Source organism: Protomyctophum parallelum (genome assembly GCF_964188405.1).
Source record: "Protomyctophum parallelum genome assembly, chromosome: 10".
Taxonomy (NCBI): domain Eukaryota; kingdom Metazoa; phylum Chordata; class Actinopteri; order Myctophiformes; family Myctophidae; genus Protomyctophum; species Protomyctophum parallelum.
Genome location: NC_139704.1, coordinates 52,321,175 through 52,337,705, shown reverse-complemented (window position 1 = coordinate 52,337,705; position 16,531 = coordinate 52,321,175). Strand labels below are relative to the sequence as shown.

Sequence of the window (16,531 nt, the reverse complement as noted above, 5' to 3'; positions counted from 1 at the left end):
CCACCACTTCATAACCTTCTCCCTCTCTCTCTCCACCCTCCCGCCTAAACATACTAACCCCCCGAACGTCACCTCCCGACGCAATCTCAAATCCCTAAACCCCTCCTCCCTCTCATCCTCTATTCTCTCCTCTCTACCCTCCCTGGAGTCATTCCTCTCCCTCTCACCTGACACTGCAACCTCATCCTTCCTCTCCTCTATCTCATCTGCATTCGACCAACACTGCCCGCTCTCATCCAGGCCAGCTCGCTCATGTCCACCGGCTCCCTGGCTATCTGAAACTCTCAGATCTGAACGAACACCTCTAAGGGCAGCCGAAAGAAAGTGGCACAAGTCAAAGCTACCAGATGACCTTTCACACTTTCACTCACTCCTCTCTGCCTTTGCCCACTCACTAACCACTGCTAAAACCTCCTTCTACCACACCAAAATCCAATCCTGTACTTCTAACCCAAGGAAGCTCTTCTCCACTTTCACCTCCCTCCTTAAACCCCCTCCCCCCACTCAACCCTCATCCCTCACTGCTGATGTTTTTGTCAACTACTTCGAGAAGAAGGTTGATGATATCAGCAGCTCCTTTCCTCCCCTCCCACATAAAGTGGCATCTGACTCAACCAACACCAACCCCAACATACCATGCATGTCCTCCTTCTCTCCTCTTTCCCCAGACGAGGTTCTACAACTAGTAACATCCTCTAGACCTACCACTTGTCCTCTTGACCCTGTCCCGTCTCCAATCTTCCAGACCATCGCACCTGATCTGCTCCCCTTCATCACCTCCATCATCAACACCTCAGTAACCTCAGGCTGCGTCTAGGGCTGGGCGATATGACGATATATATCGTATTTTCGATAGAAAATGTCTATCACGAAAAATAATCTATATCGCTTATATCGCCGTTTCGTTTTACGGCAGTGTTTACGGCAGTATTTTACGTCACAGCGCTTATATACGGCATGCCCAGCAGCCGACCGCACTGAAAACAGTGAGCCAACACCTTTCGGATGTCTTCTCTATTATATACTCTAAGGCCAACACGACCACAACACAAGGGTGCTTGCACCTAAGAGGGGCAACGTCTTCATTGTATGGATATGGAAGTGGTTTGGATTACATGAAGGGAGATGATGGCTGACGAGATTCAGAGCGGTGTAAGGGGCACGTTCGGAAATACCACACCGGAGCGCACTCATCTATCAGTTTGCATTGCACAGTGCGCTATTTCCGAACGCGCCCTTAGAGTAACCGGTCATTCACTGTTATAAATGTAGGTTTCATGTTGGGTCAAATTGATAAATTGCGTGAGCCACGTATGTTTTACACAGTTGAACAATAAGCTTGTCCGTCGTCGGTTGCAAACTTCTTCCAAGACGTTCCTCTTACCTGTGCAGTCCTCCTGCTGCGTGTCTTTTATTGTTCCAAATAAATTATTCCATTTGAAAAGTCCTTACTTCAGCAACAGCTTCCAACAACAACAACACAAGACGCTGACTTTGTTGTGATCATCAAAAAAAAGGAAAAGAAAAACCTCCACTTTTCCCATAATACGCACAGCTGGGCACGGAGAGTTGACGACGCGGTCGCGTTCTCTCTCACTCTATCGCCTGTAGTCAATTAAACATCGTTAAGCTGCCCAACGTCTTTAACAAACTAAACTATAACTACAACAGAACATTTTGATTCCCTATACAGAGCTTAACATGAACTGAAACAACTTTAGTGACAAACTGTGACATGAGGTATTTATTTTTTCCTTAAGCCAATTTAATGCAGACACAGGCCTGTACTTCTGTCTGAATGGCAACGTCTTATTTTTTTCTTTTTAATTGTCATAATAATTATTATTATTATTCATAATAATAATAATAAAACTTTATTTGTATAGCACCTTTCATGACATGAAATGCAGCTCTCAAAGTGCTTTACAGAGCAATGGAGAAAAAAAGAAAAGCAAGGCAACGACATTGAAAAACAAGCAGTAATGCAATACAGTGAGGACATGAATAACAAAAAATAAAAGATCAATTAAAAGCAATGTTGTAGAAGTGGGTCTTGAGCTGTGCTTTAAAAATGTCTACAGAGGCTGAACAATTGAGTTCAGCCTCTAATTATTATATATTTTATTTTGTAATATTTTTGTACTTGCTTTGGGCCTGTCTGTGCATGGGCAGGGCATCAGTATTATATTCATAGACTGGATAATGTGGATTTAATTGTTTTTTGAGTGGTGCAACCACTATAGACAGCTATGTGTGTGTCCATGTCCCTGTATCCGAGCACGGAAATAGCATAATTATTGTCACCACCAAGTGTCACTGTTTTGCAGCCTAACACAGACAGAGGCCAGGGAGGAGAGCTTGTACAGTACAGTACAGTACAGTACAGTACAGTACAGTACAGCCCAAGTACAGTAAAGTACTCGACCTGAACAAAAAACAATTTTTTTAGATAAAAAAATAGGTATCGTAAAAAATATGCTATATCGTGAGTATATCGTTATCGTGATAAAATAAATTCTATATCGTGATATGAGATTTTGTCATATCGCCCAGCCCTAGCTGCGTCCCATCTGCCCTCAAGTCAGCCAGAGTAACACCACTCCTCAAAAAACCAACCCTTGACCCCTCAGATGTCAAGAACTACAGACCGGTATCACTCCTTTCATTTATTTCTAAAACCATTGAACGTGTCGTCTCCAACCAGCTCTCTCTCCATCTCTCACAGAACAACCTGCTGGATCCCAACCAGTCCGGATTCAAGAAGGCCCACTCCACAGAAACTGCCCTGCTGGCAGTCACAGAAGCACTACATGCTGCCCAAGCTGCTTCCCACTCTGCAGTACTGATTCTCCTAGACCTATCAGCAGCATTTGACACAGTGAACCACCAGCTGCTCCTAGAAACCCTAGCGGAGCTAGGCATCGGTGGAACGGCACTAAAGTGGTTCTCCTCCTACCTCACCGATCGGACCTACCAGGTTTCCTGGAAAGGTCTGCTATCATCCCCCCGAACCCTCCAAACTGGGGTCCCACAGGGATCTGTACTTGGTCCCCTCCTTTTCTCACTGTACACTAAATCCCTTGGCACTATCATCTCTGCTCACAATATATCCTATCACTGCTACGCCGATGACACACAACTGTTCCTATCCTTCCCCCCCTCTGCCACTCAGGTGGAAGAGCGCATCACTGCATGCCTGGCTGACATATCACAGTGGATGTCCTCCAACCACCTCAAGCTGAACCCAGACAAGACTGAGCTTCTCTTCTTCCCAGCTAAGTCCTGCCCTATGCAGGAGCTAACTATTTCCGTAGACAACGCCCTGGTAACGTCTGTCCCAACAGCCAGGAATCTTGGTGTTGTCCTGGACAGTCAGCTCTCGTTCAAAGCTCACATCACAGCTGTCACTCGATCATGTAGGTTCACACTCTATAACATACGACGAATTAGACCGTTCCTCACCCAGGAATCAGCCCAGCTCCTAATCCAGACAACAGTCTTGTCAAAACTCGACTATTGTAACTCCCTCCTTACTGGCCTACCAGCATGTGCACTTAAGCCTCTCCAGCTGATCCAAAATGCAGCAGCTCGCTTGGTCTTCAACCAGCCAAAATTCTCACATGTCTCCCCCCTGCTCCGCTCCCTCCACTGGCTCCCGGTCGCTGCCCGCACAGAATACAAAACTCTGATGCTGGCATTCAAAGCAACCAAAGGTATGGCTCCCCCATATCTTACAAGTATGATTGAACCCTACAAACCCTCCCGCGCACTCAGATCAGCCAACGCAGGGAAACTGGAAGTACCCTCACTAAAAACGCCGGGACAACGCTCCACACGTCCCAAACTCTTCTCCCTTCTGGCTCCAAAACTGTGGAATGCACTTCCCATTGCAGTCAGAACTGCAGCATCACTCCCAATCTTCCGCCGTAGCCTGAAAACCCACCTTTTCAGACTCCATCATGGCCCATAGCACTTACCCTAACCCCTTAGATAGAATTTCTGTTGGCTTAGATAGCATTTGACTTAGACTTATAGCATGTTATGTAGACAGCACTATAATTGTATTGTATATAGTCATAGCACGCCATAGTACATATGTATAGCATAGTAGTGAATATGTATAGTTTATTATGTATAGTGTATGTATAGTTTCATCATATAGATATTCCACTGTTACCTTCTTAGCTTACGCATGTTTCATGATAAATGCTTTTATGTGATGTATTCCCATGCTTTTGTTCTTGCCTAAATGTAAGTCGCTCTGGATTAAGAGCGTCTGCTAAATGCCTAAATTGTAAATTGTAATTGTAAATTGTAAATTGTAAATTGTCTCTCTAGTCAATGTAAAGTGAATGTCTCTCTCTCTAGTCAATGTAAAGTGAATGTCTCTCTCTCTAGTCAATGTAAAGTGAATGTCTCTCTCTCTCTCTAGTCAATGTAAAGTGAATGTCTCTCTCTCTCTCTAGTCAATGTAAAGTGAATGTCTCTCTCTCTAGTCAATGTAAAGTGAATGTCTCTCTCTCTAGTCAATGTAAAGTGAATGTCTCTCTCTCTAGTCAATGTAAAGTGAATGTCTCTCTCTCTCTAGTCAATGTAAAGTGAATGTCTCTCTCTCTCTCTAGTCAATGTAAAGTGAATGTCTCTCTCTCTCTAGTCAATGTAAAGTGAATGTCTCTCTCTCTCTCTAGTCAATGTAAAGTGAATGTCTCTCTCTCTCTAGTCAATGTAAAGTGAATGTCTCTCTCTCTAGTCAATGTAAAGTGAATGTCTCTCTCTCTAGTCAATGTAAAGTGAATGTCTCTCTCTCTAGTCAATGTAAAGTGAATGTCTCTCTCTCTAGTCAATGTAAAGTGAATCTCTCTCTCTAGTCAATGTAAATTGAATGTCTCTCTCTCTCTCTAGTCAATGTAAAGTGAATCTCTCTCTCTCTCTCTAGTCAATGTAAAGTGAATGTCTCTCTCTCTCTCTCTAGTCAATGTAAAGTGAATGTCTCTCTCTAGTCAATGTAAAGTGAATGTCTCTCTCTCTCTAGTCAATGTAAAGTGAATGTCTCTCTCTCTCTAGTCAATGTAAAGTGAATGTCTCTCTCTCTAGTCAATGTAAAGTGAATGTCTCTCTCTCTAGTCAATGTAAAGTGAATGTCTCTCTCTCTAGTCAATGTAAAGTGAATGTCTCTCTCTCTCTAGTCAATGTAAAGTGAATGTCTCTCTCTCTCTCTAGTCAATGTAAAGTGAATGTCTCTCTCTCTCTAGTCAATGTAAAGTGAATGTCTCTCTCTCTCTCTAGTCAATGTAAAGTGAATGTCTCTCTCTCTCTAGTCAATGTAAAGTGAATGTATCTCTCTCTCTCTCTCTAGTCAATGTAAAGTGAATGTCTCTCTCTCTCTCTAGTCAATGTAAAGTGAATGTCTCTCTCTCTCTAGTCAATGTAAAGTGAATGTCTCTCTCTCTCTCTAGTCAATGTAAAGTGAATGTCTCTCTCTCTCTCTAGTCAATGTAAAGTGAATGTCTCTCTCTCTAGTCAATGTAAAGTGAATGTCTCTCTCTCTCTAGTCAATGTAAAGTGAATGTCTCTCTCTCTCTAGTCAATGTAAAGTGAATGTCTCTCTCTCTAGTCAATGTAAAGTGAATGTCTCTCTCTCTCTAGTCAATGTAAAGTGAATGTCTCTCTCTCTAGTCAATGTAAAGTGAATGTCTCTCTCTCTAGTCAATGTAAAGTGAATGTCTCTCTCTCTCTCTAGTCAATGTAAAGTGAATGTCTCTCTCTCTCTCTAGTCAATGTAAAGTGAATGTCTCTCTCTCTAGTCAATGTAAAGTGAATGTCTCTCTCTCTCTCTCTCTAGTCAATGTAAAGTGAATGTCTCTCTCTCTCTCTAGTCAATGTAAAGTGAATGTCTCTCTATCTCTCTCTCTCTAGTCAATGTAAAGTGAATGTCTCTCTCTCTCTCTCTAGTCAATGTAAAGTGAATGTCTCTCTCTCTCTCTAGTCAATGTAAAGTGAATGTCTCTATCTCTCTCTCTCTAGTCAATGTAAAGTGAATGTCTCTCTCTCTCTGTCTAGTCAATGTAAAGTGAATGTCTCTCTCTCACCAGCTCTCTCTGCTGTCTCTCTCTCAGCTCGATGAACTTCCTCATTTCCTGGTTCCTCTTGGACTCCGCCTCTTTGGCGTGACCAATCAGAATCATCTTCTCATCCAGCCACTTCCTGCGCTCCGCCTGGTGCCTCTCCGTGCACGACTGACGCACACACACACACACACACACACACACACACACACACACACACACACACACACACACACACACACACACACACACACACACACACACACACACACACACACTAAAAGCTCTGTTACCTTTACATTAAAAGCTCTGTCACCTTCACATTAAAAGCTCTGTTACCTTCACATTAAAAGCTCTGTTACCTTCACATTAAACGCTCTGTTACCTTCTCATTAAAAGCTCTGTTACCTTCACATTAAAAGCTATGTTACCTTCTCATTAAAAGCTCTGTTACCTTCACATTAAAAGCTATGTCACCTTCACATTAAAAGCTCCATTACCTTCACATTAAAAGCTCTGTTACCTTCACATTAAACGCTCTGTCACCTTCACATTAAAAGCTCTGTTACCTTCACATTAAAAGCTCTGTTACCTTCACATTAAAAGCTCTGTCACCTTCACATTAAAAGCTCTGTTACCTTCAGGCTCTCCTGAGCTTGGGAAGCATCCCGCTTCAGCTCCTCGTGTGATTGGCTGTCTGTGTGAGTGGGCGGGTGTTGTGGTGCATCATGTAACCTCCCCTTTAGTCTCTCTACCTCTGGGAAACAGGAAGGAAGAAATACAAAATAACCTTTAACCTTTAACCTTTAGTCTCTCTACCTCTGGGAAACAGGAAGGAAGAAATACAAAATAACCTTTAACCTTTAACCTTTAGTCTCTCTACCTCTGGGAAACAGGAAGGAAGAAATACAAAATAACCTTTAACCTTTAACCTTTAGTCTCTCTACCTCTGGGAAACAGGAAGGAAGAAATACAAAATAAAAGCAGCGTTAAGATAAGATAAGACGGGGCCAAGCCATACAAGCTCCACCCCCAGTGCAGGAGGATCTCTGATTGGATGTTATGGAGCTCTCCATCCCAGTGCTGGAGGGACTCTGATCTCTGATTGGATGTTATGGAGCTCCGTCCCAGTGCTGGAGGGACTCTGATCTCTGATTGGATGTTATGGAGCTCCGTCCCAGTGCTGGAGGGACTCTGATCTCTGATTGGATGTTATGGAGCTACATCCCAGTGCTGGAGGGACTCTGATCTCTGATTGGATGTTATGGAGCTCCGTCCCAGTGCTGGAGGGACTCTGATCTCTGATTGGATGTTATGGAGCTCCATCCCAGTGCTGGAGGGACTCTGATCTCTGATTGGATGTTATGGAGCTCTCCATCCCAGTGCTGGAGGAACTCTGATCTCTGATTGGATGTTATGGAGCTCCATCCCAGTGCTGGAGGGACTCTGATCTCTGATTGGATGTTATGGAGCTCCGTCCCAGTGCTGGAGGGACTCTGATCTCTGATTGGATGTTATGGAGCTCCATCCCAGTGCTGGAGGGACTCTGATCTCTGATTGGATGTTATGGAGCTCCATCCCAGTGCTGGAGGGACTCTGATCTCTGATTGGATGTTATGGAGCTCCATCCCAGTGCTGGAGGGACTCTGATCTCTGATTGGATGTTATGGAGCTCCATCCCAGTGCTGGAGGGACTCACCGTCGCTGAGGAGTTGTAATTGGTCCAGTCTTTCCTGTAGCTCCGCCTCCATCTGTTCCTGAGTGTCCTCCTGTTCCAACAACACCGAACGCATGTTCTCCAACACTGAGACGCACACACACACACACACACACACACACACACACACACACACACACACACACACACACGTTGATTTTGGCAAGTACAACTACGTATGATGAGACATGTACTACTTATTTTAAACGAGATATGATAATTACAAAAACTATGACCCTTCTGGCTTCAAAACTATGGAATGAACTTCCCATTACAGTCAGAACTACAGACTCACTCCCAATCTAGACTATGGAATGAACTTCCCATTTCAGTCAGAACTACAGACTCACTCCCAATCTAAACTATGGAATGAACTTCCCATTGCAGTCAGAACTACAGACTCACTCCCAATCTAAACGTATGGAATGAACTTCTCATTACAGTCAGAACTACAGACTCACTCCCAATCTAAACGTATGGAATGAACTTCCCATTGCAGTCAGAACTACAGACTCACTCCCAATCTAAACTATGGAATGAACTTCCCATTTCAGTCAGAACTACAGACTCACTCCCAATCTAAACTATGGAATGAACTTCTCATTACAGTCAGAACTACAGACTCACTCCCAATCTAAACTATGGAATGAACTTCCCATTGCAGTCAGAACTACAGACTCACTCCCAATCTAAACTATGGAATGAACTTCTCATTACAGTCAGAACTACAGACTCACTCCCAATCTAAACTATGGAATGAACTTCCCATTGCAGTCAGAACTACAGACTCACTCCCAATCTAAACTATGGAATGAACTTCTCATTACAGTCAGAACTACAGACTCACTCCCAATCTAAACGTATGGAATGAACTTCCCATTGCAGTCAGAACTACAGACTCACTCCCAATCTAAACTATGGAATGAACTTCCCATTGCAGTCAGAACTACAGACTCACTCCCAATCTAAACTATGGAATGAACTTCCCATTGCAGTCAGAACTACAGACTCACTCCCAATCTAAACTATGGAATGAACTTCCCATTGCAGTCAGAACTACAGACTCACTCCCAATCTAAACTATGGAATGAACTTCCCATTGCAGTCAGAACTACAGACTCACTCCCAATCTAAACTATGGAATGAACTTCCCATTGCAGTCAGAACTACAGACTCACTCCCAATCTAAACTATGGAATGAACTTCCCATTGCAGTCAGAACTACAGACTCACTCCCAATCTAAACTATGGAATGAACTTCCCATTGCAGTCAGAACTACAGACTCACTCCCAATCTAAACTATGGAATGAACTTCCCATTGCAGTCAGAACTACAGACTCACTCCCAATCTAAACTATGGAATGAACTTCCCATTGCAGTCAGAACTACAGACTCACTCCCAATCTAAACTATGGAATGAACTTCCCATTGCAGTCAGAACTACAGACTCACTCCCAATCTAAACTATGGAATGAACTTCCCATTGCAGTCAGAACTACAGACTCACTCCCAAACTAAACTATGGAATGAACTTCCCATTGCAGTCAGAACTACAGACTCACTCCCAATCTAAACTATGGAATGAACTTCCCATTGCAGTCAGCACTACAGACTCACTCCCAATCTAAACTATGGAATGAACTTCCCATTACAGTCAGAACTACAGACTCACTCCCAATCTAAACTATGGAATGAACTTCCCATTGCAGTCAGAACTACAGACTCACTCCCAATCTAAACTATGGAATGAACTTCCCATTGCAGTCAGAACTACAGACTCACTCCCAAACTAAACTATGGAATGAACTTCCCATTGCAGTCAGAACTACAGACTCACTCCCAATCTAAACTATGGAATGAACTTCCCATTGCAGTCAGCACTACAGACTCACTCCCAATCTAAACTATGGAATGAACTTCCCATTACAGTCAGAACTACAGACTCACTCCCAATCTAAACTATGGAATGAACTTCCCATTGCAGTCAGAACTACAGACTCACTCCCAATCTAAACTATGGAATGAACTTCCCATTGCAGTCAGAACTACAGACTCACTCCCAATCTAAACTATGGAATGAACTTCCCATTGCAGTCAGAACTACAGACTAAATCCCAATCTTCCACCGTAGTCTGAAAACCCACCTCTTCAGACTCCATCATGGCCCATAGCACTTGCCCTAGCCTCGACGACCTCACAGGCATATGCAAAGGCTCAACTCATGGAACGTAGATATCATTTAATGTAGACAGATGGTCATTGTTGATCCCCGTGTACAGTCTCAAGATTATTATTATTATCATTATAATTTGTCTTAGTTGATATTATACTGTCAGACTGAGTATATTGACAATTTAATCAACAAATACAAACAGGATTAAGATGTCATGGAGAGAACAAGCCATGTTAGCCCCCCACACACGCACACACACACACACACACACACACACACACACACACACACACACACACACACACACACACACACACACACACACACACACACACACACACACACACAGTGTGTTACCTTGGTTGAGCTCTTGGTGCTTGAGGTCAGACTTTGGATCCGAGGCTTGATTCTGGACCTGTAGAACAGGAGGTGAAGGGTTAATGTAGGAAGGGGGCGTGGCTGGGTATGCAAATAGTGAAGATAACGCAACGTTTCACTAGTAGAAGTTAATCAAAATGACCTGAAACACATTTGAAAACGTCTGTGTATAAATAAATGACTACATTGGATCCACTGGAAAACTGTTGCTTTGGTCTGGACTTACTTTGGACTTTAATAAACAGTAATAGTTTGATACCAGTGTTGTTTTCGTCGACTAAAACTAAGACGAAAAATGTTCGTCGACTACCTTTTTTCACTGACAAAAACAAATGGAAACTAAATGAAAACTAAAGCTACGATGACTAAAACTAAGACTAAATATACTGACAATTTCGTTGACAAATAAAAACTAGACTAAAATGTTAGGAAGGGACTAGTGGACAAGTCATTTTACACTTGGTTGCATGCTGAAAATAGCCGATCTACAAGCTCACAACACGTCGCAACGTGAGCTTGTAGATCAGCTATTTTCAGTGATTTACACTATTTTCAGTGTAAAAACACTCATTACGACGGCATCAAGACCCGCCAAAATACATTTTAGTCGACTAAATCAACTGTATATTTAGTCGACTAAAATCTTGTGACATTTAGTCGACTAAAACTAGACTAACACTAAGACATTCCAGGTGACTAAAACTAAATGAAGTTTCAGTCCAAAGACTATGACTAAACTAAAATAGAAATTTGCTGCAAAAAACAACACTGTTTGAGACGCATAATGCATTTATCATTTTATAAAATATTATATTCTGACAGACTGCTGGTGTAGGATGGTCCTATCTACCATGACCTCATACTATGTGAGGTTCCCGGTTCGATCCCTGTGGGCTCCTCCCCCAGAGTCAGTGTGGAAGTGTCCTTGAGCAAGACTCTGAACCCCTGATTGCTCCTGATGTGCAGGTTGGTGCCTTTATCTTTTTCTTACAGACTGTAGATGGATGGTCCTATCTCTAACATTAATATAATATCATACTGTAGATGGATGGTCCTCTCTCTAACATTAATATAATATTCTTACAGACTGTAGGTGTAGGATGGTCCTATCTCTAACATTAATATAATATTCTTACAGACTGTAGGTGTAGGATGGTCCTCTCTCTAACATTAATATAACATTCTTACAGACTGTAGGTGTAGGATGGTCCTATCTCTAACATTAATATAATATTCTTACAGACTGTAGGTGTAGGATGGTCCTCTCTCTAACATTAATATAATATTCTTACAGACTGTAGGTGTAGGATGGTCCTATCTCTAACATTAATATAACATTCTTACAGACTGTAGGTGTAGGATGGTCCTCTCTCTAACATTAATATAATATTCTTACAGACTGTAGGTGTAGGATGGTCCTCTCTCTAACATTAATATAACATTCTTACAGACTGTAGGTGTAGGATGGTCCTATCTCTAACATTAATATAACATTCTTACAGACTGTAGGTGTAGGATGGTCCTCTCTCTAACATTAATATAACATTCTTACAGACTGTAGGTGTAGGATGGTCCTCTCTCTAACATTAATATAACATTCTTACAGACTGTAGGTGTAGGATGGTCCTATCTCTAACATTAATATAATATTCTTACAGACTGTAGGTGTAGGATGGTCCTCTCTCTAACATTAATATAATATTCTTACAGACTGTAGGTGTAGGATGGTCCTCTCTCTAACATTAATATAACATTCTTACAGACTGTAGGTGTAGGATGGTCCTATCTCTAACATTAATATAACATTCTTACAGACTGTAGGTGTAGGATGGTCCTCTCTCTAACATTAATATAATATTCTTACAGACTGTAGGTGTAGGATGGTCCTCTCTCTAACATTAATATAATATTCTTACAGACTGTAGGTGTAGGATGGTCCTCTCTCTAACATTAATATAATATTCTTACAGACTGTAGGTGTAGGATGGTCCTATCTCTAACATTAATATAACATTCTTACAGACTGTAGGTGTAGGATGGTCCTCTCTCTAACATTAATATAACATTCTTACAGACTGTAGGTGTAGGATGGTCCTATCTCTAACATTAATATAATATTCTTACAGACTGTAGGTGTAGGATGGTCCTCTCTCTAACATTAATATAATATTATTACAGACTGTAGGTGTAGGATGGTCCTCTCTCTAACATTAATATAACATTCTTACAGACTGTAGGTGTAGGATGGTCCTCTCTCTAACATTAATATAACATTCTTACAGACTGTAGGTGTAGGATGGTCCTATCTCTAACATTAATATAACATTCTTACAGACTGTAGGTGTAGGATGGTCCTATCTCTAACATTAATATAACATTCTTACAGACTGTAGGTGTAGGATGGTCCTATCTCTAACATTAATATAATATTCTTACAGACTGTAGGTGTAGGATGGTCCTCTCTCTAACATTAATATAATATTCTTACAGACTGTAGGTGTAGGATGGTCCTCTCTCTAACATTAATATAATATTCTTACAGACTGTAGGTGTAGGATGGTCCTCTCTCTAACATTAATATAATATTCTTACAGACTGTAGGTGTAGGATGGTCCTATCTCTAACATTAATATAACATTCTTACAGACTGTAGGTGTAGGATGGTCCTCTCTCTAACATTAATATAACATTCTTACAGACTGTAGGTGTAGGATGGTCCTCTCTCTAACATTAATATAACATTCTTACAGACTGTAGGTGTAGGATGGTCCTATCTCTAACATTAATATAACATTCTTACAGACTGTAGGTGTAGGATGGTCCTCTCTCTAACATTAATATAATATTCTTACAGACTGTAGGTGTAGGATGGTCCTATCTCTAACATTAATATAATATTCTTACAGACTGTAGGTGTAGGATGGTCCTCTCTCTAACATTAATATAATATTCTTACAGACTGTAGGTGTAGGATGGTCCTATCTCTAACATTAATATAACATTCTTACAGACTGTAGGTGTAGGATGGTCCTATCTCTAACATTAATATAATATTCTTACAGACTGTAGGTGTAGGATGGTCCTATCTCTAACATTAATATAGTATTCTTACAGACTGTAGGTGTAGGATGGTCCTCTCTCTAACATTAATATAACATTCTTACAGACTGTAGGTGTAGGATGGTCCTATCTCTAACATTAATATAACATTCTTACAGACTGTAGGTGTAGGATGGTCCTATCTCTAACATTAATATAACATTCTTACAGACTGTAGGTGTAGGATGGTCCTCTCTCTAACATTAATATAATATTCTTACAGACTGTAGGTGTAGGATGGTCCTATCTCTAACATTAATATAATATTCTTACAGACTGTAGGTGTAGGATGGTCCTATCTCTAACATTAATATAGTATTCTTACAGACTGTAGGTGTAGGATGGTCCTCTCTCTAACATTAATATAACATTCTTACAGACTGTAGGTGTAGGATGGTCCTATCTCTAACATTAATATAACATTCTTACAGACTGTAGGTGTAGGATGGTCCTATCTCTAACATTAATATAATATTCTTACAGACTGTAGGTGTAGGATGGTCCTATCTCTAACATTAATATAATATTCTTACAGACTGTAGGTGTAGGATGGTCCTCTCTCTAACATTAATATAATATTCTTACAGACTGTAGGTGTAGGATGGTCCTATCTCTAACATTAATATAATATTCTTACAGACTGTAGGTGTAGGATGGTCCTATCTCTAACATTAATATAATATTCTTACAGACTGTAGGTGTAGGATGGTCCTCTCTCTAACATTAATATAATATTCTTACAGACTGTAGGTGTAGGATGGTCCTATCTCTAACATTAATATAACATTCTTACAGACTGTAGGTGTAGGATGGTCCTATCTCTAACATTAATATAACATTCTTACAGACTGTAGGTGTAGGATGGTCCTCTCTCTAACATTAATATAACATTCTTACAGACTGTAGGTGTAGGATGGTCCTATCTCTAACATTAATATAACATTCTTACAGACTGTAGGTGTAGGATGGTCCTATCTCTAACATTAATATAACATTCTTACAGACTGTAGGTGTAGGATGGTCCTATCTCTAACATTAATATAACATTCTTACAGACTGTAGGTGTAGGATGGTCCTATCTCTAACATTAATATAACATTCTTACAGACTGTAGGTGTAGGATGGTCCTATCTCTGGCAGACATGTCGTTCTGCAGTTGTTTCTTGGTTTTCTCAGCGTTGCAGAGCTGCTGTTTCACCTGCTTCTCCTCTTCCCTCATCACCGAGATCTGAGAACCCAACATAAAGCTTATTGATACCGGGTACTGGATAAGCCCAAAGCTTATCGATACCGGGTACTGGATAAGCCCAAAGCTTATCGATACCGGGTACTGGATAAGCCCAAAGCTTATCGATACCGGGTACTGGATAAGCCCAAAGCTTATCGATACCGGGTACTGGATAAGCCCAAAGCTTATCGATACCGGGTACTGGATAAGCCCAAAGCTTATCGATACCGGGTACTGGATAAGCCCAAAGCTTATCGATACCGGGTACTGGATAAGCCCAAAGCTTATCGATACCGGGTACTGGATAAGCCCAAAGCTTATCGATACCGGGTACTGGATAAGCCCAAAGCTTATCGATACCGGGTACTGGATAAGCCCAGAGCTTATCGATACCGGGTACTGGATAAGCCCAAAGCTTATCGATACCGGGTACTGGATAAGCCCAGAGCTTATCGATACCGGGTACTGGATAAGCCCAAAGCTTATCGATACCGGGTACTGGATAAGCCCAAAGCTTATCGATACCGGGTACTGGATAAGCCCAAAGCTTATCGATACCGGGTACTGGATAAGCCCAAAGGTTATCGATACCGGGTACTGGATAAGCCCAAAGCTTATCGATACCGGGTACTGGATAAGCCCAAAGCTTATCGATACCGGGTACTGGATAAGCCCAAAGCTTATCGATACCGGGTACTGGATAAGCCCAAAGCTTATCGATACCGGGTACTGGATAAGCCCAAAGCTTATCGATACCGGGTACTGGATAAGCCCAAAGCTTATCGATACCGGGTACTGGATAAGCCCAAAGCTTATCGATACCGGGTACTGGATAAGCCCAAAGCTTATCGATACCGGGTACTGGATAAGCCCAGAGCTTATCGATACCGGGTACTGGATAAGCCCAAAGCTTATCGATACCGGGTACTGGATAAGCCCAAAGCTTATCGATACCGGGTACTGGATAAGCCCAAAGCTCATCGATACCGGGTACTGGATAAGCCCAAAGCTTATCGATACCGGGTACTGGATAAGCCCAAAGCTTATCGATACCGGGTACTGGATAAGCCCAAAGCTTATCGATACCGGGTACTGGATAAGCCCAAAGCTTACTGATACCGGGTACTGGATAAGCCCAAAGCTTATCGATACCGGGTACTGGATAAGCCCAAAGCTTATCGATACCGGGTACTGGATAAGCTTGTTATCAGGTTTCCCTGCTTACCTCTTTCTGCACCTGAAGGATCTGTTTCTTGGAGTCGGTCAGCTTCTCTCGGAGGTCGGAGACGAGGTCATCTTTCCTCTGGAGGTCAAGGGTCAAGGTCTTCACTCTGTCCGCATCCTGGACCGAAGTCTGCTTCAGCCTGGGTCCAAAACACACAGCTATACCATTTAGACTGAAGTCTGCTTCAGGCTGGGTCCACACAGCTATACCATTTAGACTGAAGTCTGCTTCAGCCTGGGTCCACACAGCTATACCATTTAGACTGAAGTCTGCTTCAGTCTGGGTCCACACAGCTATACCATTTAGACTGAAGTCTGCTTCAGTCTGGGTCCACACAGCTATACCATTTAGACTGAAGTCTGCTTCAGCCTGGGTCCACACAGCTATACCATTTAGACTGAAGTCTGCTTCGATAATACTACTAGTAATAGTAGTATTATCAGTAGTAATAGTAGTAGTAGTAGTATTAGTAGTGGTATTATCAGTAGTAACAGTAACAGTAGCATTAGTAGTGGTATTATCAGTAGTAATATCAGTAACAGTAGCATTAGTAGTGGTATTATCAGTAGTAATATCAGTAACAGTAGCATTAGTAGTGGTATTATCAGTAGTAACAGTAGCATTAGTAGTGGTATTATCAGTAGT

General features: G+C 41.7%; 1 protein-coding gene across 1 annotated transcript in view; it reads right to left on the bottom strand.

Annotated features, from left to right (window-relative positions):
* The window catches only part of kif20ba (kinesin family member 20Ba), a gene marked incomplete at its 5' end in the record, with an annotated part of 94,684 nt that overhangs the window by 20,160 nt on the left and 57,993 nt on the right, over positions 1-16,531 (bottom strand). Inside the window, 6 exons of the mRNA XM_083775116.1 lie at positions 6,090-6,236; positions 6,704-6,822; positions 7,765-7,869; positions 10,314-10,371; positions 14,539-14,661; positions 15,887-16,025. Of these exons, the coding sequence (XP_083631242.1) occupies positions 6,090-6,236; positions 6,704-6,822; positions 7,765-7,869; positions 10,314-10,371; positions 14,539-14,661; positions 15,887-16,025 (691 nt within the window). The remainder of the gene's footprint in view (positions 1-6,089; positions 6,237-6,703; positions 6,823-7,764; positions 7,870-10,313; positions 10,372-14,538; positions 14,662-15,886; positions 16,026-16,531) is intronic.